At 39.7% G+C, this 25483-nt stretch overlaps 2 protein-coding genes and 1 non-coding gene across 5 annotated transcripts in view; all 3 read left to right on the forward strand.

The window, feature by feature from the left end:
• LOC120475429 (uncharacterized) lies at positions 1–8348 on the forward strand. Of its 3 annotated transcripts, XM_089129163.1 has the most exons (4): positions 1–75; positions 3060–3243; positions 3602–4613; positions 4762–8348. In XM_089129163.1, exons 2-4 carry the CDS (start codon positions 3186–3188, stop codon positions 4850–4852), a joined length of 1161 nt encoding a protein of 386 aa, XP_088985289.1. In that variant the 5' UTR covers positions 1–75; positions 3060–3185; the 3' UTR covers positions 4853–8348. The 3 variants fall into 3 exon arrangements, with proteins under 3 accessions (XP_088985289.1, XP_088985288.1, XP_039522055.2); XM_089129162.1 differs by having other exon boundaries at positions 3602–8348; XM_039666121.2 differs by having other exon boundaries at positions 40–98; positions 3602–8348.
• Positions 8349–8472: 124 nt separating this feature from the next.
• LOC148981856 (uncharacterized) lies at positions 8473–21464 on the forward strand. Its single transcript, XM_089129036.1, has 3 exons — positions 8473–9102; positions 9739–9973; positions 16882–21464. Exons 2-3 carry the CDS (start codon positions 9916–9918, stop codon positions 18999–19001), a joined length of 2178 nt encoding a protein of 725 aa, XP_088985162.1. The 5' UTR covers positions 8473–9102; positions 9739–9915; the 3' UTR covers positions 19002–21464.
• The window catches only part of LOC120475449 (uncharacterized), a 29298-nt gene continuing 22758 nt past the window's right edge, over positions 18944–25483 (forward strand). Inside the window, exon 1 of the transcript XR_016155299.1 lies at positions 18944–19000. This is a non-coding gene — a transcript (uncharacterized LOC120475449). The remainder of the gene's footprint in view (positions 19001–25483) is intronic.

Genomic DNA, 25483 nt, shown 5'->3' on the forward strand with positions numbered 1-25483 from the left:
ACTGGCGGGGAGGGGGTGACGTCACTGCTCGCGCCGTCCGTCTCTTTCAACTGTTTCAGCGTCGATTTTTCTGAGGTGAGGAGAGCTGCCTGTTCACGGTATTTACACACCCTTATACAGTTTGATTAAGCGACAGACTCATTTCTGTATTGTTTTCGTCGATCACAGCGATACATGGGTGTCTTTTCTGGCGTCTTTCTCCTGAAATACACATTTAGTGCAGCAGCAGCGAGCCTGAGGAGAATATGTTCGTTTGTGTGATTGTCTTGATGTTTGGAGTGAGAACCGTTTCTGAAAGTCAAAACAAAAGGCAAAGTATGAGATTTGTGAGGGGAATTGTTGGAGAAAAGTGTTACTGTTTGGATTTTCAGTTATACCTTTACTTCTTTGTAGCCTATACATTTATCTTTGGCAGAATACATTTACTTAAAATTACTTTAAAATGTAGGTCTATTCTAACACATTATTGCCCCTGTAGTTGTAATGAACGTGGGGAATTTCAAATCTAGTATTTATGCATGGGAATATGGTAAAATTGTTCAATGACTTTATTTGTGTGTGTGTGTGTGTGTGTGTATCCATATGGTTTACATTTAAAAGGGTTAACATTTCAAATTAAAATTACTTGCATACATGTTCTTTTTTGAGGACGAAATCTAAAATATCTGTTTTTTGTACATTTTGAGAGAATATTTGGGACATGATTGCAAAAATGTCTATCTATGCAGTGTAACCGTCAAAACTTTGTACCAAATAATTGATCTAGTTTAAAAAAGGTGAAATTCTCAATAAAACAACATATCAGCTAGTTTGGCATAACCATAAATTATAAGTATTTATCTGTAAAGAAAGTCAATGGAACACAATTATGTGCAAAACAGACCATGTGAGCTCACTCGAGGCCCACAGAGAGGGAAATGAGTAGTTGAATAAAGTCATCATTTTTTTTTTTCTTTTACACACAAAAAGTATTTTTCCAAAATGTCTATGTAAGAAATGAATGGGAAATTAATGGCGCTTTTCCACTACACCAAGGGCGTTTTTTTTTTCTTTTCATTTTTGGTTAATGCATTTTTCCTCTTTTTTTCATTCCTTTCATTTTTGTTGTTTATAACTTTAAACAGAATCGTCAACTGAAATCTATGGGGATTAGCAAAAATACGACCCATTTATCATGTGGCATGAAGGGTCTCAGTGGCAAAAGTTAAAGTATTAAAGTTTATAGCTTTCTTTTACATTTTTGCTGCTTTTTGCCATTAGGCCTACCTTAAAGGAGTAGTTTTTTAAATTTTGCTGATAATTTAGTCACCCCCATGTCATCCAAGATGTCCATGTCATTCTGTCTTCAGTCGAAAATAAATGAAGGTTTTTGATGAAAACATTCCAGGATTTTTCTCCATATAATTGACTTCAATGTGGTCCAAACGGTTCAAGGTGCAAAAGACCGTTTCAGTGCAAACTGTTCAAAGGGCTTTAAACGATTTCAGACGATGGATAAGGGTCTTTTAAGCGAAACGATCGCTCATTTAAAAAAAAACAAACAAAGATTAAGTTGTATAAGCTCAAATGGTCGCCTTGCTTCTGTGATGCGCGTTCGTGACTCTCCTGTTCGAACTCGTTCATCAAAATGAACGAATTTGATAAAATCGCGATCTCGATTCACCCTGTTCACGATTAAATTTTTAAATGACTGATTTTTTTAAGAAAATGTATAATAAATGACAGTCAGAGATAAAGTCAGTATTCTTTTATTAACAGAGAAAATTTCTTCTTTTTACATTTGAAGTTGTACGTAACACACCAGAACGAACGTTGTTTTTTGCTGACGCTCAAACGTACTGCGTAACCTCATTAACTCTTTTCAGTATCATTTTTTTTCAGCATTGACAAAAATATAACCACTTCTGCTGAACTTGTTGACTTTCATGCTCGATTTTCAGTCACAATTTCTTAAACAAACAATGGCCTTTGACTCTAGAAGCAACATGGACAGTTGGTGTAACTTTTTTTTGTCAATTGGCATAACCAGTATTTTTTATAAAAATATAATTATATACAGGAACATTTATGTGGAACAAACCTTTTAAAATCTAGTTTAGTGGAATAATATGTTGTTGTTTTTTACATCATTTGTTAGTTTATTTAGAAAACAGATGTGTTTTAGCATGTCTTGCCAAATATTGCAAAACCACATCAAAAATTACATTTAGAGAACTCTGATCTATTCTCTGAACTCTGATCTATTTTTGTGTAACTTCCGTAGAAAATGTTGCTAATTTAACATACCTTATGCATGCTTTTAAAACAACTTTTTTACAAGATTTTCGAATTTCTCATCTTGACAAACCTGGTTTGTCACTGACCCAAATAATAATGAAGTGTGACGGCCAGGAAACGTAAGAGTTATTTTTGTAAGATTTTGTGATCATTGTCAGTTTCTGTACAAATCTGTTACATGTTAATAATTGAATTACTTTATTAAAAGTAATAGTTATTATAAAGTCAAAACGTTTTGTAGTTATTTGCTTGTAGAGGTTTGTAAAGAGAGGTTATTTATTGAAATATTGTGTTATATTATTGATGATTTATCCATGTTATATTGTGAAAAACAACAGCATTGTCTTTCACTAGTGTAGTTTTACAGACTTTTATCATCTATCCTGACTCAAATAATGTGTTTCTAACAGCAAACACTCAGTATAAAGTGAGATGATCTGCTGATGATCCTGAATGTCTTGTTGAATGAGTGTTGATAGTCTGAGGATCATCAATATTAACAGATCTGCTGAAAAAACACTCTTTATTTCATGACATTAGTTCCTGTTTTCACCTCATTTATTATGCTGATGTCTTCACATCTACTGTAAATGTACTATTTCATTGGTGTAAACTATTTTAATAATTAGTTGGTTACTATATGTAGCCTATGTTTATTTATTTTTATGCTTTTTAACTGCTTTTCTTACCATTAATTATATTTGGAAGAATTTACATTGTTTTTATGCTCATGGACAACAGATTAAAATAAACTCTTTTAAACTTTTTCGATCTTTTGGCAGTTCACATCATCAGTGAAGCTTTTCCCACTGCAATTATCCAATAAATGCCGTAAATTTCCATCAGCTACAAGTGAAGACTTGCTGAAATCTGTAAAGACTGAGTTTATTAAAGAGGACAGTGAGAACATGAGTGATCCAGAACCCTGCAGAATGAAACACACTGAAGATCCTGAAGAACAAAGAGGTTGGTGTTTATTCTTCATTCATTCATGATGCTGGAGAACATTCATGTTAGAAACATTCAAGCACTTCATCACTTTTAGATAAAGTTTAGATAAAGTGTAAATATTAACCTGAATTTTGTGCATATTTTTACAAACATGTTTAACAAATAATAATTTCAAAATTTACTCTGCTATACTTCAAACATTTGTTTTTTTTCTCAGTGAAATTCATTCACAGAAAGTTTCAGGGACATATAATTAATTTATAAAAAGACTAATTATTCTAGTATTTTATAGCAGTTCTCATCTCCATTCATATTTCTCTCTTTGAATTATTTTGATTATTTAAAAAATTTGAAAGTTTTTCTTTCATGTCAGACCTGATGGAAGTGAAGGAGGAGAGAGAAGAACTGAGAGAAGTGAAGGAGGAACATCATGTCCAACTTGAAGAAAAACCTTTGAGTCGCTCAAAGACTAAAAATAATTTTTCAAAGAAAAGACAAGACAAGAAATCTTTCACCTGCGCTCAGTGTGGAAAGAGTTTCACTTACAAACGTGATCTTAATGTTCACATCAGAATTCACACCGGAGAAAAACCATTCATGTGTGAACAGTGTGGAAAGAGATTCTCAGACAAGTTTTATTTGAAGATTCACGCGAGAGTTCATTCAGGAGAGAAGCCGTTCACATGTGATCAATGTGGGAGGAGTTTCAGTCGATCCGCGTACCTTAAGATCCACACCAGGATCCACACCGGAGAGAAGCCGTTCACATGCAAACAATGTGGGAATAGTTTCAGTCAATTATCATCCCTTAATGTCCACATGAGGATCCACACTGGAGAGAAGCCGTACACATGCAAACAATGTGGGAATAGCTTCAGTCGATTATCATCCCTTAATGCTCATATGACGATCCACGGTGGAGAGAAGCCGTTCTCATGTGATCAGTGCGGCAAGACCTTTTTTGCGTCATCACACCTGAAGAGACACCTGAGAGTTCATACGAAGGAGAAGCCGCATTCATGTTCTGTGTGTGGAAAGAGTTTTTCACTGCGGTGTACTTTACTAGTACATCAGAGAATTCATACTGGTGTGAGAGAGTACGTGTGCTTTGAGTGTGGGAAGACTTTTGCAACAGGGAGAGAATTAAAACGACACCAGAGAACTCACACTGGAGAAAAACCTTACAAGTGTTCACACTGCGACAAGAGTTTCAGTATGTCTTCACATCTGAAAACACACAAGATGATCCACACTGGAGAAAAACCTTACAAGTGTTCACACTGTGACAAGAGATTCAATCAGTCATCAGGTCTGAAAACACATGAGAAGATCCACAGTGGAGAGAAACCTTACAAGTGTTCAAACTGCGACAAGAGATTCACTCTGTCAGAAAATCTGAAAACACATGAGAAGATCCACACTGGAGAAAAACCTTACAAGTGTTCACACTGCGACAAGCGATTTCGTCTGTCAGCACACCTGAAAAGACATGAGAAGATCCACAGCAGAGAGAAGCTGCAGATGTGTGATCAGTTTGAGTTTCTCTTTTAAAAGTGACCTGGAGTTACACATGAAGATCCGTACATTGAAGAAACCACATCACCACAATCTGAGATCACAGTGATCATAGTAAAAAAATATTCGATTTAAGTAGTTCTGAGCAAAGTTTTAAAAGTGGATATAGACTCAGTCATACAGATGAATGAAGGGAGAGACTTCCAAAGGTGAGTTGTGTAACCCCTGCACCCGGGTCCCACTCGACCCGCTCCGAGCGGGCCTCGAACCCGAGTCTCTGGCATGAGAGTCAGGCGCTCTAACAAGGAGGCTAAAGACTGCAGCCTCTAGTATGTGTCGCTAGAGCGCCTATTGAGATCAGGGGAGTGAGGTTTACTCACACAGCAACTACTAGCTGACCTCCGTTACACTCACCCCCCTAAACCTCACTCTCATCCGGGTCACGGCACCAATTTAACCCCTACATCCAGGTCCCACTCGACCCGGTCCGAGCGGGCCTCGAACCCGGGTCTCTGGCATGAGAGTCAGGCGCTCTAACAAGGAGGCTAAAGACTGCAGCCTCTAGCGTCTGTCGCTATAGCGCCTATTGAGATCAGGGGAGTGAGGTTTACTCGCACAGCAACTACTAGCTGGCCTCCGTTACACTCACCCCCCTAAACCTCACTCTCATCCGGGTCACGGCACCAATTTAACCCCTACATCCAGGTCCCACTCGACCCGGTCCGAGCGGGCCTCGAACCCGGGTCTCTGGCATGAGAGTCAGGCGCTCTAACAAGGAGGCTAAAGACTGCAGCCTCTAGCGTAATAAAAATCCACTCGCGTTGCTTGACCGAGCTTGACACACTGCTTATTCTCGCCATACTTCCGTTGCCAATATGCACGCGCATATGTTGCCACGTCATCATTGTGTACAAACCGTAAAAGGGTCTATAGCAGCAGTTTTTAGAGCAGTGTGAACATGAGTAGAAATGAGAGATGAGTAGATGATTTTAGTTATGAGTGAGGAGAGAGAGGGTGGGTACATTTTAACTAGGTGGGTAGGGCTGGCAGGTGGAAGGCTTTGATTTCCGGACAAGGTCAGCTATTTCAGTGACAGTTTGGAGTAAGAAACTAGATAACAAAATTAATCCACCTCTTCTTGATGGGATCGTTTTTAGGAAATTTAAATAAAGACACCGATCTGTTTTGTACATGATCGCATCCAGGTAGTAGCCTATGCATTTCCGTGTCGAAGACATAGCTAGGCTGTAATAACTAATAGTACTGACAGTTACTCGCGATTGAGCGGCGGATGCGAATGTGCTTTATTGTTGGGGGAGAGATCAGCCTCAGTCATCAAGTAGTCATCGCATCATCAAGTAGGAGCGTGTTCATGAGCTCAGGGGCTCCAGTGCGTCATCGAGCCCTGTTTTAGCCCCGCCCAAAAAATCCGTAAAATAGCAATGGTGAAAAACTGTTTAACGGTCTAACTCCGTATTTCAGAACTTCACAGTTCACAGTCTTTGTAATATGTTTTAGCAATACATTTGTAACATTTATAATGTGTTTAGAATTTTTTTGTAGAATGCCTTTACAGGGACTTTAATGTAATTCGGAACTACTGTTAGATACGCGGGTTCTTTAGGGACACGTAATCTGTACCATCGGCTAGCTCCGAACGCGCGTTCACTTCAAACGTTGGCTTTATATGCCCGTACTATTCGCTTTGGAGTAGCGTCGAACTAGACGCGATAGACACAAATTTGAAGCAAATTTAAAAAAAAAACAATGCCTTCTGTATTTTTGTTTTGCTTTTCCCTCCATTGTACCGAAATCGTACCGAACCGTGATGTCTAAACCGAACCGTGACTTCTGTGTACCGTTCCACCCCTAATATTTATACATATTTACTTTGTGTCAGGTCAAGAATAAAAGACATTAATTAAATTGGGACTTTTGTATTAATTGTGGAAAACAGAGCGCTAGTGTCCCCTTCACCAGATGTTATCAGATGAGTTTAGTATTTGGTAGTGGGATCTCTGACGATAAGTGTAGTTCTTTTAATGTCAACTTACCTAAAACCAATCCTCTCTATTCGATCTCATTTCGAAACATCAAGAACATTGACCGACCTGCCCTTTCTACTGGAATAACAATCTCACCTCAGAAAAATTACCCAACACTGATGATCTGGTTTCACAGTATAATGATGGACTATAGAATTTCCTCAACATTCATGCTCCTCTGAAATCCTGGACAGAATCTTTTACTTATTTTGGCTACGGGGCAGAATTTAGCTACGTCAGCTAAAAGCAAAAGGACGCCGCCTGAAAATAAAATATTGCAATGCCATTTTTTTCCCAATATCGCGCAACCTTAAGTCATTAATTCATCTTTATGTAACGAGAAAAAAAGCTGCTGTTCCACCTTTGGATCTAGTTGTGTGTCCACTTGAGCCTGGTGCGGCACGGCACAATTTCAAACCGTTCTTGGCACTGAACTCTTAGCACACTTGGCTAACCGTGAACCATCATGGAAGAATGTGGGTAGTGACATCGCCACTCAGGATTGGTCATTTGTCTGTTGCCTGGTTACCAATTTCTCTGTACCTAAGCCACATAAAAGCATATTGAATGACATAAAACACAAATTTATGATAAGATTAAAGAAATAACATGGTTCCTGTGCTCACCAACCACGTTATTTTTCAGATGCGTTTTGTCCATAGTAATGTTTTTCAACTGTTGTAAATTGACATGTTTATTATAATCAGCTTGGTTGTTGATTATTTTCATGATCAATTTCATCAATTATTTCTTTCAGCCTTTAGTTAAAGTTTGTTTTGAACAAATAGTTTTGTGTTTATTCTTGAATCCTCATTCATTCATCGAGATTTACTTTGTGTCAGGTCAAGAATGTAAATAGACATTAATTATATATAAAACTATTTTGACATTGAACTCTCTTTTGTCATTTCATATTCATTTGACACCGGAAAGGCCTAAAAAGCAGGTGACCTGGGAATTCTGAAGGCCTTTTGACACTAAACACCAATTTAAGCTGATTTTGAATAGAAAGAGAGACATTGACGCCTGGCTGGAATATTCAACCGCTAATGAAGCGATGCTTTTTTTCATCAGAAAACATTTCTACTCTTTTCTTTGCCCCTCAAAGACGAGTTCTGACCAGATATTAACTTTGAGCTGCTGCGGATACATATTTAAGAGCATTTGGTGTCACTAGTGAAACCAGCATTAAATATTGTAAATACATGAAATAAAACATTAAATTGAAATCGAAAGCGAGGCTCCGGTGGGAAGAATCCCCGAAGTACAGATAGACAACAATGTCTTGGATAACCAACCTGAAGCTGCTGCCGCGATTTACACTATTAGATGTTAATATCCAAAATAGGATATGTATATAGTTCGTTCCTGCTTCTTTTTTTATGTTCTGAATATATATTTAAAAAATGTATAAATTTTACTCTCTAATTTTTTTATTGAAGGCAACATTGGGTACAAACGTGAAAAACCATCAATATACAATCAAACATTTGTACAGACATACCATACCAGAGACAAAGAACAAAACATACAAAAGACAAAAAAAAAAAAAAAAAAGAATATTAAGAGGAATTGGGGAATAGGTCATATTGACACAAAAGTTTTCCATTCTTCTTGTTCTTTACAAGCTTGTGTGATTTAAGAAACATATTAAGTTCCAAAATATAATGTTTAAAACATAAGGATGACTTATCACATTTTTGCTTGTTTTATTTATAAAAGAACTTAGCATATAAGATTATGTTTAATACAAACTCCAGGGAGCCATCTTGTGGGAAACAAAAGTAACAGATAAAATCTTTCAGGGTGAATGAGTGAGTTATATTTTGGGATTGGAGAAAATGAGTACCCAAATCTTCCTAAAACCTTTTGGTAACTGGACAATTAAACATAAATGAGGAATGGTTTCAGTGTCCTGTTTACAAAAGCTACACCATGTGCCATTGTCTAGAAACTTGGAAACAAAACATGTTATAGAGTAAATGTTATGTAAAAGTTTAAAGTGGGCCTCTTTAGCTCAGCGTATGACGTACGCGCGTGCCGATGACGTCACCGCTCGCGCCGTCTCAAGACTATTTTCCCTCGTTGAGTTCAGCGTCGAGTCTTCTGAGGTGAGGAGAGCAGTTCACGGTATTTCTTATATTTACACACCCATCACACACACTTTATACAGTTTGATTAAGCGACAGACTCATTTCTGTGTTGTTTTCACCGATCACAGCGATACTTGTGCGTCTTTTCTGGCGTCTTCCTCCTGAAATTAGTGCAGCAACAGCGAGTCTGAGGAGAATATGTGGAGTTCATTCAGACCTGAGTGAGTGTGTGTTAGTTTTTGGGATTTATCTCAAGTTGTTGCCATTTTCATGTTTACCTTTATTTCTTTGTCTATATTTATCTTTGGCTGCAAAAATTACTTAAGATTTACATATTATGGTGTTGTAGACTATAGGCATTTGACTGTAGAGTTTCGTAAAATAGGCTATTTATTGAAATATTGTGTTATATTATTGATGATTTATCCATGTTATATTGTGAAAAATAACAGTATTGTCTTTCACTAGTGTAGTTTTACAGACTTATCATCTATCCTGACTAACAGAAAACAGAATAAAGAGAGATGATGATCATGAATGGCTTATTGATTGAGTGTTGATAGTCGGAGGATCATCAATAACAGATCTGCTGAAAACACTCTTTATTTCTTGACAATAGTTCCTGTTTTCTCCTCATTTATTATGCTGATGTCTTCACATCTCCTGTAAATGTACTATTTCATTGGTGTAAACAGGCTGAGAGTATTTGTTGGTTACTAGCCTATATGTTTATTCCTGTTTATGCTTTTTAACTGCTTTTCTTACCATTAATTATTTTTGGAATAATTTGCATTATTTTAATATGTTGTCTATGAGCTTAAAAAACAAACTCAATAACTTATTTGATATTTTGGCAGATCACATCATCAGTGAAGCTCTTTCCACTGTAATCCATCATCAGTGAAACTCCTCCCACTGCCATTCTCCAATAAATGCTGTAAATTCCCATCAGCTACTAGTGAAGATGAGCATGAAAGCATCAGGAAGAGCTGAAATCTGTAAAGACTGAGTTTATTAAAGAGGACAGTGAGAACATGAGTGATCCAGAACCCTGCAGAATGAAACATACTGAAGATCCTGAAGAACAAAGAGGTTGGTGTTTATTCTTCATTCATTCATGATGCTGGAGAACATTCATGTTAGAAACATTCAAGCACTTCATCACTTTTAGATAAACAGTTCAACTGTGAAATTTTTTCTTTCTTTTTTTTTTTTTACAACAAATGGTCAGTAGGGTGAAGTTTCATATTAATTGTCAAAATCAGGTCAAACTAAATTGATATATTTTAACTGTTTTATTTTATATATGGTTTACAGTGTGTAAGAATGTTACCTGAATTTTGTACATGTTTTTACAAAATAGTTTCTTGCACTGAAATGCATCTTGTGTTTCTTGAACGGTCCTTAATAATTCAACCGTTTTAGTTGTTTGTAATGCAATTAAATTTCAATGTTGGTGTCAAACCAACAATGTTGGTGTCAAATACTATGGCAGTATTTTAATAGTTCTAACTACAGAAACTAATGTTTTATAACTGGAAGATCTGCGTCCCTAATTTATGGTTAAATTAGTTTCAGGGATGTATAATTAAAGGGTTAGTTCACCCAAAAATCACCCTCGTTGTTCCAACCCCGTAAAAGTTTGGTTCATCTTCGGAACACAAATTAAGATATTTGTGATTAAATCTAATCACTCCTCCATAGGCTTTTTAGGGATTGAAACTTGCCAAGCCCTCAAAAGTTATAAAAGACATCATTAAAATTGTCCAAATTGCTCAATCTTAAGTTTATCAAGTGATGAGAATACTTTTTGTGTTCAAAAAACTCCAAAATAACGACTTTATTTAACTGTTCATTTCCTTCTCTGTGGGCCTCTAGTCAGTTAACGTATTGTGATACCGTAGTGCTATGCCACACGTAGATGGACTATTGGCCGACGCCGGTCATGTGTGTGATGTGTGTGATGTACAACAAGGCCCACAGAGAAGGAAATTAATAGTTGAAATAAAGTCGTTATTTTTGTTGCTGTTTTTTTGCGCTCAAAAAGTATTCTCGTTGCTTGATAAACTAAAGAGTGAGCCACAGTAGTCACTTGGACTTAAAGGGGTGGTTGACTGCTTTTTTTCGTTGCATGATTGTGTTTATGGGGTGCAATATAACATGTATTCGTGGTTTTTCGTTTTTAAAAAGTCTTATTTTTCATAAACTTCACGTTTATTGTCAGCCGCGCTCTCCTCTGTCCTCGAACGAGCGGTTGACTTCCTGAGTCTATGAAACCACTCCCTCAGAAACACGTTGTGGGCTCAGATTGGTTAGCTTGGCCTGGTGTGTTGTGATTGGCTAAACTGTCGCTTACGTTGTTCGGAAAGGTACCGCCCATTACCTTTACGGGCACGTCATGAGCTCCTGTCCAGATGTAAATATGCGTCGAACTGCAGTATCAGTTTGAGGCAGAATCAGACTGAGAAAGCCGCGATGAAGCGAGTCAAACAGAACCTCACCACACACGGCTCTTAATAAACGTTTCTGAATGATAATTTGCTAAATTTTTTAACTTTATACACGTTTGTTTAACACAATAGCATCTGACTGGCAACAATAGCAACTGACTGGCTACTAATGTTAAACACAAACAGCGGTGGTAGGGATGCACCGATCCACATTTTTTCACTTCCGATCCGATCCCGATACCTGACTTTGGATATCGACCGATACCGATACTTTTCCGATACCAGAGCTGTGTTTGCTTTAATAGTATTTATCATTATTGTTGATGATTTTATATGATGCTGAAATAAACTCCTCTCTACAGGCAAGGATGATATGTACGTATGTATGTATGTCAATATATATAAATATATATATATATATATATATATATTAAACAATAGATAGACAATTAAACAAAGATACACATTATACAGGCCTACACAGTGCTTTAATTTCAGGAAGGTCTACAAACATTATTCAGGTATGGTCTTAAAAAGAATTATAATAAAGTAATCAAAAGTAAAATAGCACTGCAAAGTTTATCATAGATAGATTTATGCTTATTAAAGCTGAAGTAATTAATTCAAGAGCTGTGAGTGATTTTCTCTTTGCCTTTGGTTGTTTGATTCTCAGTAATGTCGCAATCGTCACATTTATACTGCTGCCCCTTTAAGAACGAGTTCAGATTTCATAGTCTACTGATGCACTATATTTTCTCCCAAATATTTCCATAACTACGTTCATTTTAGACATAATAAATTGTTTAAGTGTTAATCTCCAAGTCGGTCGGTTTGACATTTTTGTGCAGGCTACATTTGATCGTTTAGACGCGCATATGAAGCCCAGAGTATAATTTGCTTGTCTTGTTGCGGTCTGTTTCGGAGCGCGCCGCACTGGGAACAGCATCTCTTGCGCAAATTTTGTGCTTTTAATAGCTCTTTTTATTATTAAAAGCGTCCCGCAATTTAGTAACAGCAGAGACTGCATTTTACTACAATCATCGATCGTGCTGATTCTGTCTTAAAGTTTGAGTTTTAGGGAGAAATGACAGCGCACCGCCGCGAATGTGGCTATTGTTTTTAATGTTTTTTTTTTTTTTTACCTCAATATATTCTTTAATATTTGGAAATCAGACTAATATCACAGATCTAAAGTGTAACCAGGCTACGTTTCCTCTGTCGTCACTCATTACGCCGGGCTGTCATGTTGTGCTTGCTGTTGTTGCACCGCGTGAGAGATCTCTCTCTTTCTCTTCTGGACTGCGAATTGCAAACATGCATCAAATAGTTTAATTAATATGGCTTTGCAAACATTGCACTTTGCTGTCTTGCTCTGCACTGCAGCGGTGTTTCCAGTTCCACCATATGATTTCCACACAGCGAACATCCTGCTAGCTGGCTGCAAACTGCGGAATGGATTTCCTGAGCGGGGGTGTGTCTCATTGAGCCCTATGTTTTACAGTCACTGATTGAGCTGCACCTCCGTTCAGGGTATCCATTCCACAGTTTGCAGCCAGCTATAGCAGACTAGCAGGCCCGGCGGGAATCACTTTTGGAGTCATTTCAGCAGACAACGTTAAAGCGCAGACATGGATCATAAATATCGGATTTCTCCGCAGGTTGGATCGGAAAAATCCGATACGTGAATTATGCTGGTATCGGTCCCGATACTGGATCGGATCGGCCCCATCCCTAAGCGGTGGCAAGTACGTTCTTGATCAAATCGAAAATAACGTCATAAAACATATATACATGAAAAATACATTTATAACATTAGCACTTTGTACGCGTTTGTCGTAGACACAAAATAGCATAACTAATAGCCTAGTGGCAATAAAGCTAGCGCTGGCATTTGAAAAAAACTAAAACACAAGGCAATGTCTGGAATTATAAATGCAAATACATTTAAAATGGTTAAGTCTTAGCCTACTTACAGGTTGTGGCCCAACAACTGCTGCCTCTGGTTTTAAAGTTGGAACTGCTTCATGTTTCAGTAACAGAATCCGGTGTTGAACTCGTGGAGATTCTGGAAGCTGTCTTCCGTAAATGCGCAGCACAGAGAGCTAGATTACGATCGTCATTTTCAGGAACATAATCAAACATAAATTGTATCCATTGTTGACGAAGTACAGCGTCCGTGGGAAGTTCGAAGACATAAGACCTGACAGCTGCGTGAACAACACACTCGACGAGCTGCTAAAATATGGCCATGCCCACTCCCGGAGGGAGTGGTTGATGCAAATGTGTGGGTTAGTGACGTACCATAACCCAGCTGTAGTCCCAATCCCAATGCTACTCCCCATTAATCGAGAAATCTCTGAGTTAGAATGAGAAGCGAAGAAAAATGTTTATTAAACATGATCATCCTAAGGCACCCCTCAGCCACACGTTTAATTACTTAATTACTGATTATTAGATTGAATTGATCATTATTCTCGATCTTTTACGGGGTGGGGGGGGGGTTGCTAGTGCTTTGTTGAAAAAATCAATTCACCAATTCAGAATTGATTTTCATATTAATTTCTAAAGATTAGGGCTGCACGAGTAATCGCACGATATTGTTATGCGCATCTAATCAGTAAAGCCGGTTCACTGATTAGCAGTAAATCACCTTCACCTGCTTTCAGATGGAATATATGATGCAGATATGAGTGTTAAATTAACACTCAAGAGATTAATTTAGTGATGATTGAGCATTATTGAAGTCACCTGATGATCACAAGCAGAATCACTGAAGGACAACAGACCTTCAAAGAGGACCAGAGAGCAGTTCCCCTGCTACCTTCCAGTCCTGGATCTCTACCCTCCTTGCCCGAGAAGCACATAGTGAGGGACATGATGGGGTGGCAGGAACTTTGCTGCGGATGCAAAAGAAAGCATGGGTCATCAGGGGGAGAATTATAGCAAGAAAAATTGTTGACAGGTGTATCTCGTGCAGGAAGGCAAAAGCCAAGGCGTGTCAGCAAATAATGGGAGATTTACCTGAAGAGAGGTCGAGCCCGGCTGCACCGTTTCAATTCACGTCTGTTGACATGTTTGGACCGTACGAAGTAAAGGATGATGTCAGAAAGAGAGTGAGTATGAAAGTATGGGGTGTGCTCTTTTGCTGTATGTCAAGCCGAGCCATCCATGTCGAACTGGCAAGCGCGCTAACAACAGAAAGCTTTCTACTTCCTTACCAGAGGTTTACTTCTATCCGAGGTCATCCTCAGAAGATCTGGTGCGATCCAGGTACAAATTTTATTGGAGCAAAGCGTGTCCTGGAAGAGATGTATGCTTACCTAAGACAACAAAGCAAAGAGTCGCTGGAGGAATATGCTGCTAAGAATGGGACTTACTGGTCATGGAAAATCCTTCCAGCCTACTCACCTCATCGAAACGGCGCTGCTGAAGCTGCGGTCAAGATCACCAAAAGAGCTCCCCAAAGTCTCAGTGGAGGAGGAGGCCTTACTTTTGGCGAATTCCTGACGGTGCTCAAACTAGCTGCCAACCTCGTTAACGAAAGGCCTATCGATGCCAGAGTCCAGAGCTGTGAAGTATCCAATACATCACTCCGAACACCCTGTTGCTTGGTCGAGCTTCACAGAGAGGAGATTTCAAAGAATTCGACTGCTACTTACATCTTTAAAAGCCGCAAGAGATGCAAACCCAATTTAGCTACTTTTGGAAGTCCTGGAGCCAGCTTGCAGGTCCAAACCTGTTCATCCGCACCAAGTGGCATACTGCCGAAAGGAACGTTACTAAGGGAGACATAGTCTGGCTTTGTGATCAAAATACACTAAGGGGGCAGTTCGAGCTAGCAAGAGTCATCAGTGTGAACGCAGATTCTAAAGGCATAGTCCGGGATGTCCACGTGAAAGTCTCTCCGAGCGGGTGTGTTCAGGCGAAGATTCCAGGTCTCGGACTTGCCAAAGAGTCCGGGTCTAAAGAAAAGGATTTCCAGTGTACCATATTGCATCGGGACGTACGGTGCCTCATCGTCCTCCTTCTAGCAGAGGATCAATTCGTTGGGGAACAGTTCGCCTGAGTGGTGCGATCTTTCCACTCGCACCGCGCAAAGATCGAGTGGAAGGTGTGTCTGCGTGTGAGTGCAGTGGCCTTGAATCAATCTCAAGCTAAAAATCAATCTTGGCTCTGGAATGCCTTATGAGGTTGGAAGAAAATGAGGCAAGTAATAGGCTCGAGGCACGAACCCTGCTGTCGTACGTCCGTTAGGATCTCAGCCAGCTTCTTTACTTCCGCATAGCACGTTCTGCAGGCAAAGGGCCAATCCCAATTCTACCCCTTACCCCTTCACTTTCCCCTTCCCCTCCGTTTTGCGCGTCCACGTGAAGGGGTAGGGCTGTCCCAATTCTCTTTTGGTTGGAGGGGGAGGGCTAGGGTGAAGGGCCAGATAGCCCTTCAAACGAAGATTTTTCGGGAGCACACTTCAAACGAAGGGGTATGAGAAGCGTCACTGCTAACCCAGGCTGGCTGCCCAAGCGACAAAGGAGACCCATAAATTTAAGTATTTGTGGCTTTAATAAGTATTATAACGACAAATAATGATTTGCTTTATGTTACATTCAATATTGTGTTCATATTTACGGTCAGTTTCTTTACAGAAACGTTTGTAAAAAAAAAAAATATATCGCTAAAATTACTGTAGTTTGCTAACGATAGTCCCACAACATATTTTCGTCGTCTCCGTTGTTTCCTGCGAACTTCACAAGATGCAAGAAAATAGCTGTAACCCATGTGACTGAGATAACCGCAGCTGTCGACGGCATCTTGGAAGTTGTGATAAACATCGGCGCATCTCCTGTGACGTAGGCGCTAGCGACGACTTATAATGACGTTTAACGGAGGCGTAGTGGTGTCCCATTTCTTAGGGGAATATTTTCGCCCCCTACGCATTGCCACTCTGTTTCAAGGGTCAAGGGGAAGGCGAAGGGGTAGGGCTAGGGGAAAGGTAAGGGGTAGAATTGGGATTGGCCCAAAGTGTTCAGCGGAAAAACTTCAATAAAATTCATTTTCTCCGAAATGGAGACAATGATTTTAGAAACTGATATCGGAAGATATGAGAGAACTCACCCTCAAAGTTGTCGATGTAGCTCGAAATATATAATTTAAAGCCCTTCTTTTTTACTCTTATGTGTGACAGCTAACTGCCTCACAGTGTTGTTAACATCATTCACGTTAACTGCAGGAAGTTTTTGTAAACAGCAAGTGTAATTTGCCACTATCTCCACCTAATGCAAAACCGGCTTCTGACCGGATGTAACTGGGCAAGCTGGGACAAAACACGGAAGCGATCGCGCATGAAGCCCATTACTGACAGAATTTTAATTTTGGGGTGAACTATCCCTTTAAGATTGCCCCTGCCTTAAGGTTAACTGATATTTGCCATTCTTTGATCTTCTCTTTCTTTCTTTTCTTTTCATTAATCGATGTATTCTTTGTTGTCTTATGTAGTCGTATGTATCTCTTTTAATTACTTTGATTTTTTAAAAAAAGTTTCTTTCATTTCAGAACTGATGGAAATGGAGGAGAGCGAAGAACTGAGTGAAGTGAAGGAGGAGAGAGAAGAACTGAGTGACGTGAAGGAGGAGAGAGAAGAACTCAGTGAAGTGAAGGAGGAGAGAAAAGAATTGATAGAAGTGAAGGAGGAGAGAGAAGAACTGAGTGAAGTGAAGGAGGAGAGAGAAGAACTGAGTGAAGTGAAGGAGGAGAGAGAAGAACTGAGTGACGTGAAGGAGGAGAGAGAAGAACTCAGTGAAGTGAAGGAGGAGAGAAAAGAATTGATAGAAGTGAAGGAGGAGAGAGAAGAACTGAGTGAAGTGAAGGAGGAGAGAGAAGAACTGAGAGAAGTGAAGGAGGAGAGAGAAGAACTGAGAGAAGTGAAGGAGGAGAGAGAAGAACTGAGAGAAGTGAAGGAGGAGAGCGAAGAACTGAGTGAAGTGAAGGAGGAGAGAGAAGAACTGAGTGACGTGAAGGAGGAGAGAGAAGAACTCAGTGAAGTGAAGGAGGAGAGAGAAGAACTGAGAGAAGTGAAGGAGGAGAGAGAAGAACTGAGAGAAGTGAAGGAGGAGAGCGAAGAACTGAGTGAAGTGAAGGAGGAGAGAGAAGAACTGAGTGAAGTGAAGGAGGAGAGAGAAGAACTGAGTGACGTGAAGGAGGAGAGAGAAGAACTGAGTGACGTGAAGGAGGAGAGAGAAGAACTCAGTGAAGTGAAGGAGGAGAGAAAAGAATTGATAGAAGTGAAGGAGGAGAGAGAAGAACTGAGTGAAGTGAAGGAGGAGAGTGAAGAACTGAGTGAAGTGAAGGAGGAGAGTGAAGAACTGAGAGAAGTGAAGGAGGAGAGTGAAGAACTGAGAGAAGTGAAGGAGGAGAGTGAAGAACTGAGAGAAGTGAAGGAGGTGAGAGAAGAACTGAGAGAAGTGGAGGAGGAACATCTTGTCAAACCTGGAGAAAAACCTTTGAGTCGCTCAAATACAAAAAAAACATTTTTAAAGAAAAGAAAAGACAATAAATCTTTCACCTGCACTCAGTGTGGAAAGAGTTTCACATTCAAACATGATCTTAATGTTCACATCAGAGTTCACACTGGAGAGAAGCCGTTCACATGTGATCAGTGCGAAAAAACCTTCCTTGGGTCATCAGACCTGAAGAGACTCGTGAGAGTTCATACGAAGGAGAAGCCACATTCATGTTCTGTGTGTGGAAAGAGGTTTTCCCAGCTGTGTAGTTTACAAGTACATCAAAAAATTCATACTGGTGTAGGAGTTCATATGTGCTTTGAGTGTGGGAAGACTTTTACTACAGGGAGAGAATTAAAACGACACCAGAGAATTCACACTGGAGAAAAACCTTACAAGTGTTCACACTGTGACAAGAGATTCTGTCAGTCATCAAATCTGAAAACACATGAGATAATCCACACTGGAGAAAAACCTTACAAGTGTTCACACTGTGACAAAAGATTCAATCTGTCATCAACTCTGAGAAAACACAAGACAATCCACACTGGAGAAAAACCTTACGAGTGTTCACACTGTGACAAGAGATTCAGTCTGTCAGCAATTCTGAAAACACATGAGAAGATCCATACTGGAGAAACACCTTACAAGTGTTCACACTGCGACAAGAGATTCTGGCAGTCATCAAATCTGAAAACACATGAGATGATCCACTCTGCAGAAAAACCTTACAAGTGTTCACACTGCGACAAGAGATTCAATCAGTCATCATATCTGAAAAAACATGAGAGGATCCACACTGGAGAAAAACCTTACAAGTGTTCACACTGTGACAAGAGATTCAGTGCGTCATCATCTCTGAAAATACATGAGATGATCCACACTGGAGAAAAACCTTACAAGTGTTCACACTGTGACAAGAGATTCAATCAGTCATCAGGTCTAAAAAAACATGAGAGGATCCACACTGGAGAAAAACCTTACAAGTGTTCACACTGTGACAAGAGATTCAGTCGGCCATCAAATCTGAAAACTCATAAGAGGGTCCACACTGGAGAGAAACCCTACAAGTGTGATCAGTGTGGGAAGAGTTTCTCTTTTAACCATCACCTGAAGCTACACATGAAGATCCATGCAGTGGAGAAACCCCATCAACACAGTCTGAGATCATAGTAAGTAGTAGGGCTGCACAATATATAATTTCAGCATCGATAACAATGTCGATAATTAATTTCAGCATCGATTATGTGCGCATCCACGATAGTCATATCGCAAGATGTGCAATAGGTATCATAATTGATCCGTGATTCATGATCCGTACGGGTCAGCTGCTTTCTGGCCCAGAAAACATTAAAGATTAATTGCAAAGTTTAACCATCATATCGTGAAAGTTATTTAATTTGCATGTGTTTTTAAGTGTAGCTACGCAAAGTTCAGATCAGATTTTTGTCCCACCAAACTAAAGCCTTTTTGATCGTGAGTGGTGTAGAATAGAATGACTGCCCCGGCTGCACGTTCGCTCTCATTGTTTTTAAACAACACGAGCGATGTCTTGCTCTCTCTCACTCACGATCATACATATTAATCAACATCAATTGAAGCAATGTTCAAAGGTCGAAAGACTGAAGGTTCATATGGAGCATTCTCTCCTGAATTACTGTGGGGGGTGAATTGCGCAAAAAAAAAAACGACAACTTTGCCTCATATATATCTAAAAAGCGTTCCGCACATTCAGCTGACCTAAACCACAATTTCAATTAAACGAAAAAAAAAAACTTTCCAGCGACTAAATGTTTTCTATGTTGACACAAATCTTGTGTGATGTCCTAAACTGCCGAGATATACACACAATGCTCGCCGTAGGCTACACATCCACTAATGACACATCTGATTCTCCAACGAGTGACTCATTTGAACAATTCACTTAAATCTGGTGAAATATCGCAGAAAATTAAAATATCACAATGCCATTTTTGCAGCCCTAGTTAGTAGTTCATCTTTATCTACCGAGAAACAAAAGCTGCTTTTTCAGCTTTGGAAAAGGTTCCAGTTGTGTTTCCACAGCACGGCACAATTGCAAACTGTTCTCGGCCCTGAACTCTCAGCACACTTGGCTAACCGTGAACCGTGATGGAAGAATGTGTGTGGTGACATCGCCACTCAGGATTGGTCACTTGTCTGTTGCCTGGTTACCAGTTTCTCTGTTGCTGGCTAAGTGACATAAAAGTATATTGAGTGACTAAAAAACAAATTGATAATAAAATTAAAAGAAATAACATGGTTCCTGTGCTATTTGTTTTTTTGTCGTCAGTCTTTTTTTAGACAAATTGGTTGCGACATTGACACCTGATCGATTGCTACTGTCTACCTGGCTGTGTGTTTGTTTGCTTCGAGGCTGTAAACTCAGTCTAAGTATCGTATTAGCTCTTTCTGATTTGAACCATCATTTACTATCATTTCTAGTTGTTTATACTAATAAATACAGCTTACCCAACATCTCAGATAAACCTTATTTCTCTAGCTTCTGTTATTGTTAGCACAACACGCTAGTAACTCAATAGCCTGTTAATGCGCCGTCCATGTGCTTGGTTATTTATTTTATCTTTTGCGTCCGTGCCTTTTGAGTTCATAAAAAGCCCAGGTGAGTAAGAATCAGTCAACAAATACGGTGAGTAATGTCTTGTCCTTTTATTGTCACCTGTGTCACATGTCATACGTTTAGTACATAGTCTTCTCAGATGGCCATATAGGATTTATATGTGATAAATGATTTCAAAGCTAGACACACATCCAAACTTTAATTGAGGATAGAAAGAATACTCAGACTGATCTCATGAAGTAGCGTGTGTATGACACGCCAATTCGTATTTCCATTTTTGGCGTGCTATCAAGACGCATAATCGCCTTTCAGCGTGTTTATGAACGCCGTTGACTTAACGTTATATAAATATATGACTTACCTCAACCCTGTCCCTAAACCTAACCGTCACTGGGGTTAATGGCATTTATGACTGTTCCCTTACCATCCTAGGAAAGAAAAAGATATGACTTACCTCAACCCCATCCCTAAACTTAACCGTCACTGGGGTTAATGGCATTTATGACTGGAGATTTGACTGCGTGTACAGACACGCGGAATGACGCGGACGTTAATGGCGTAGAAATCAAAAGTACCAGTCAGTATCTGGTGTGGCCACCAGCTGCTTGAAGTACTGCAGTGCATCTGCTCCTCATGGACTGGACCAGATTTGTCGGTTCTTGCTGTGAGATGTTACCCCACTCTTCCACCAAGGCTCTTGCAAGTTCCTGGACATTTCTTGGGAGAATGGCCCTAGCATTCACCCTGCGATCCAACAGGTCCCAGACGTGCTCAATAGGATTGAGATCCGGGCTCTTCGCTGGCCATGGCAGAACACTGACATTGTCGTCATGCAGAAACTCACGCACAGAGCAGTATGGCTGGTGGCATTTTCCTGCTGGAGGATCATGTCCGGATGAGCAAGCATTAAGGGTACCACATGAGGGAGGAGGATGTCTTCCCAGTACCGCAAGGCATTGAGATTGCCTTCAATGACAACACACTCAGGCCAATGGTGATGTGATATACCGCCCCAGACCATGACGAAACCCCCCACACACACACACCTCCAAATCGATCATCATCTCTGGTGAGACAAAACCGTGACTCATCAGTGAAGAGCACTTTTTGCCACTCCTGTCTGGTCCAGCGAAGGTGGGTTTGTGCCTATAGGCGGGGTTGTTGCTGGTGATGTCTGGTAAGGACCTGCCTTACTACAGGCCTATAAGCCCTCAGTCCAGCCTATCTCAGCCTATTGTGGACTAGAGCTGGGTACCGAGTTCTGTACTTTTTAGGTACCGACCGAATTGCCTCGGTACTACCGAGTATCGAAACATGTCTTGTTTTTCGATACCAAATTTCGGTACCTAAGTGGTTAATCTCGCCAACGTCAGTGAAACAATAAGCACGCAGTATGATAGGCTGTGGCGTAAAACACTAGTTTACGCGGCTGCTCAGAGACGTAGCTCGTCGCACGCGAGTGTGTGTGTGTGTGCGTGCGTGCGTGTGTGAGCGTCCCAACCCAGATGGATAGAAAATATGTGGAAACGATCCAAAGTGTACCTGTGTGCCAGACTCGATACCAGAAGCACGCGATGCAATATTTTCGACAGGATAATTGCCGCCAACACCAGAAACACGGTAAGTCTGATAAGCACACAGACACTTGTTGAGAGTACAAAGTCTGTCTTCCACTGCAAGAACTGGAGCGCGTCACAGATGAGCCGACACTCAGCATATGGGATGCTTGCCTCATAGACATGAGAAATAGGCCTATAGATAGTCAAAATATGTCTACCTTTAAACAAAACAATTAGAAATGAATAGTTTTATTGCCTGATCCATATAACAATAGGCGCACGCTTTCACTGCTGCAGTCAGCATCGTCATAAACATATACTTATTAAACACTTGTTCATTAATAAACGATTAAAAATATATCCTTGCTGTTGTTTCCCGACACATCCATAATCATTATGCTTCTGTTGTTAGTGCTTTGCGGCAAGCTTCACGTGTGCTGAGCACGAGGCATATATCCCGCCCCCCAGAAGCCTATTTGTATAGCTTTTTTCACAATGCATATCGTTTCAAAGCAGCTTTACAGAAAATGCATGTTTCTAAATTACAATTTAGAGTGATAATCTGTTATTATCAGAGGTGACAGTGCAATGCATTTCAATTAATTATCATTCAGTTTCCTGTTAAACAATGCATTATGGCAGAAACAATGAGCTCATTGAAGTAAAAAAAAACAAACATGTTGTTAAATGATTAGGAAACAGGAAACTTTAGCATTTGTGCTTTTTTACTCAAAATAGGAGTGTGAAAAAAATCAACAACTGAAAAATAAAATAAAAATGTAGGTAATCTTATATTGATAAAACTGGTTACATAATATTGGTATCGAAAAAGGTGTCGTTCAGGAACCGGTATCGAAGTCAGGGTATCGGTATCGAACATTTTGTTACGATACCTAGCCCTATTGCGGACAGTCTGAGCACTGATGGATGAATTGTGTGTGCACAGCGCCTGGTGTGACTCGGGCAGTTGTTGTGGCCATCCTGTACCTGTCATGTAGGTGTGATATTCGGATGTACCGATCCTGTGCAGGTGTTGTTACATGTGGTCTTCCACTGCGAGGATGATCAGCTCCCTGTCTCCCTGTAAATGGTAAATGGACTGCATTTATATAGCACCTTCATAGACCTAATGGCCACCAAAGCGCTTTACATTTGCCTCACATTCACCTATTCATACACTCATTCATACACCGACAGCGGTGTCAGCCATGCAAGGCGCCAGCCAGCTTGTCAGGAGCAGCTGGGGTTAGGTGCCTTGCTCATGGACACCTCGACACTTGGTAAGGTGGAACTGAGGATTGAACCACTAACCTTTCGGTTCGTAGACAACCCACATGAACCACTGAGCCACTGCCGCCCCAAGCGCTGTCTTAGGCGTCTCACAGTGCGGACATGGCAATTTATTGCCCTCAGCAGTCCTCAGGCCTCCCAGTAGCATGCCTAATGCTCGTTCATGCAGATGAGTAGGAACCCTGGGCATCTTTCTTTGGGTGTTTTTCACAGTCGGTAGACAAGTCTCTTTAGTGTCCTGTGTGTTTAGAACTGTGACCTTTAATGCCTACTCCCTGTTAGCTGTTAAGGTCTTAATGACCATTCCACTGGTGCATGTTAATTACTTGATTATGGTTAATTAAAAATGAATGGAAAACATTGTTTAAACCCTTTACAATGAAAATCTGTAAAGTTATTTGGATTTTTACAACATTATTGTTGAAACACACAGTCCTGAAAAAGGGACATTTTCTCTCTTTTTTTTTTTGCTGAGTTTATAATACAGATGAGCAAATGATAAAGCTTGGGTTGCTGAATATTCAATCCCTTTCTTTAAACAGATGTGTGAGATCGCGATGAACTGTCAGCTTTTTAGGAATTATTAAGGGAGCGCAAAGTCATGCCAAACCATGCACGCAGGAGCTGCTTGCTTAATATTATAACAATGGTTTGTCTGTTGATGCCTTAATAACAAATAATTTATCAGCAGCAATTATGCTGTTGTGTATGTTGAAGCTGCTTTGATACAATCTGTATTGTGAAAAGCGCTATATAAATAAATGTGACTTGACTTGACTATGGTGGCGACACGTAGGCTAACTTGAAAGTATTTGGAGGTACAGAAAAAAGGCTTTTGTGGGCAGGAGCGGGACGAAACATAAATGTTGCGGGCGAGAGAAAGTAACGGTAATATTGAAAGTTGAGAACGTCAGTCACAACGACCCACGTTTTAAAAAAATAGCTGGGTTAAAATCATGAATACTTAAATGATGATACTGTGGCCGCCGGTCAGTAGCGGAGTGGCAATCCGGAGATTCAGGACTTTTCCCGGTGGGCCGGTAGTGTTTCGAGGCCGCGAGGACCGGTCTGATAGTTATACTTTGCAAGTTCATAGCAACACCATCCGGCGGCCTGCAAACGGTGATAGAATGAAGCGCGCGTCATGACGGTGCGCGAGCCTCAAAAGATCATGCAACTGATAGCAGCAAAAAAGAGCGCTCTGCTTGATTTTAAAAAACGTCTCTTATTTAATAGCGATATAAATTAATTTATGCTATTTAACTGGTGATGTTTTATTTATTTTTGTATTAGCTGTACAACTTGCACCCCAACTTTCATAGATAGCATAACTAATTTGCAAGCTGCTAAAATAAAGCATACCAAACATCAGCTAAAATGATCTATTGGCTATATGATTATTATCAGAGCATGTTTGTCAGTGATTTATTTATATTAGGTTATTACAGCATTTAAAAAGCACAGACCTACGCAAAGGAGGTGCACGTGAAACGCCCTGTAAGAAATACTTTACTTTTTAAGGAAAAATATCGAAAAAATATCGAAATCGCGATTTTTGACCTGGTATCGAAACAATAATTTTGGTATCGTGACAACACTAATGATTAGATTTGTTTTCCATATAATATTTTAGAGTGAGAACATAAAAACTTTGGCATACAGTACTAATTTAGGATGCAATACCTTTTTTTTTTCGTTTTTCTTTTTTTTTTTTTTACAATTGGGGAAAGTTGTATTAATTCTTGTTTACTTGTGTTCATTTAATTTATTTTAGAGAATTTAGTGTTTCTTAATGATATTTTTATTTATTACACACAAGTTGATTTATTTATTTAATAAAGTAAAGTCCCAGAGTTTAAAAAAAATGTGTAAAAATAGCCTGTGTGGGACTTGATGTCCAAGTTGCGACTTGACTTGACTTGACAAAGAGTTTGACTTGACTTGACCCTTACAACAGAATGACTTGACTTGACTTTGACTTGCAATGTTAAGACTTGGACTTGACTTGAGACTTGCATTTAGTGACTTACTCCCACCTCTGCTATTAAGTGTTTATTTCTCTTCGAAGGTCAAGCATCAAGAGCTTTAAACCTAAACTCTAATATTGATTTATCATAATAGAGCAGCTGATTTGATATTTGATCACTTGGATTGGTGGCTGTAGTGGTAGTGTGGTTGTAGATGTGAAACGGAAACTAACCATTAGG

This window comes from Pimephales promelas, chromosome 3 (assembly GCF_988280905.1).
Source record: "Pimephales promelas chromosome 3, fPimPro1.hap1.1, whole genome shotgun sequence".
NCBI classification, from domain to species: Eukaryota; Metazoa; Chordata; class Actinopteri; order Cypriniformes; family Leuciscidae; genus Pimephales; species Pimephales promelas.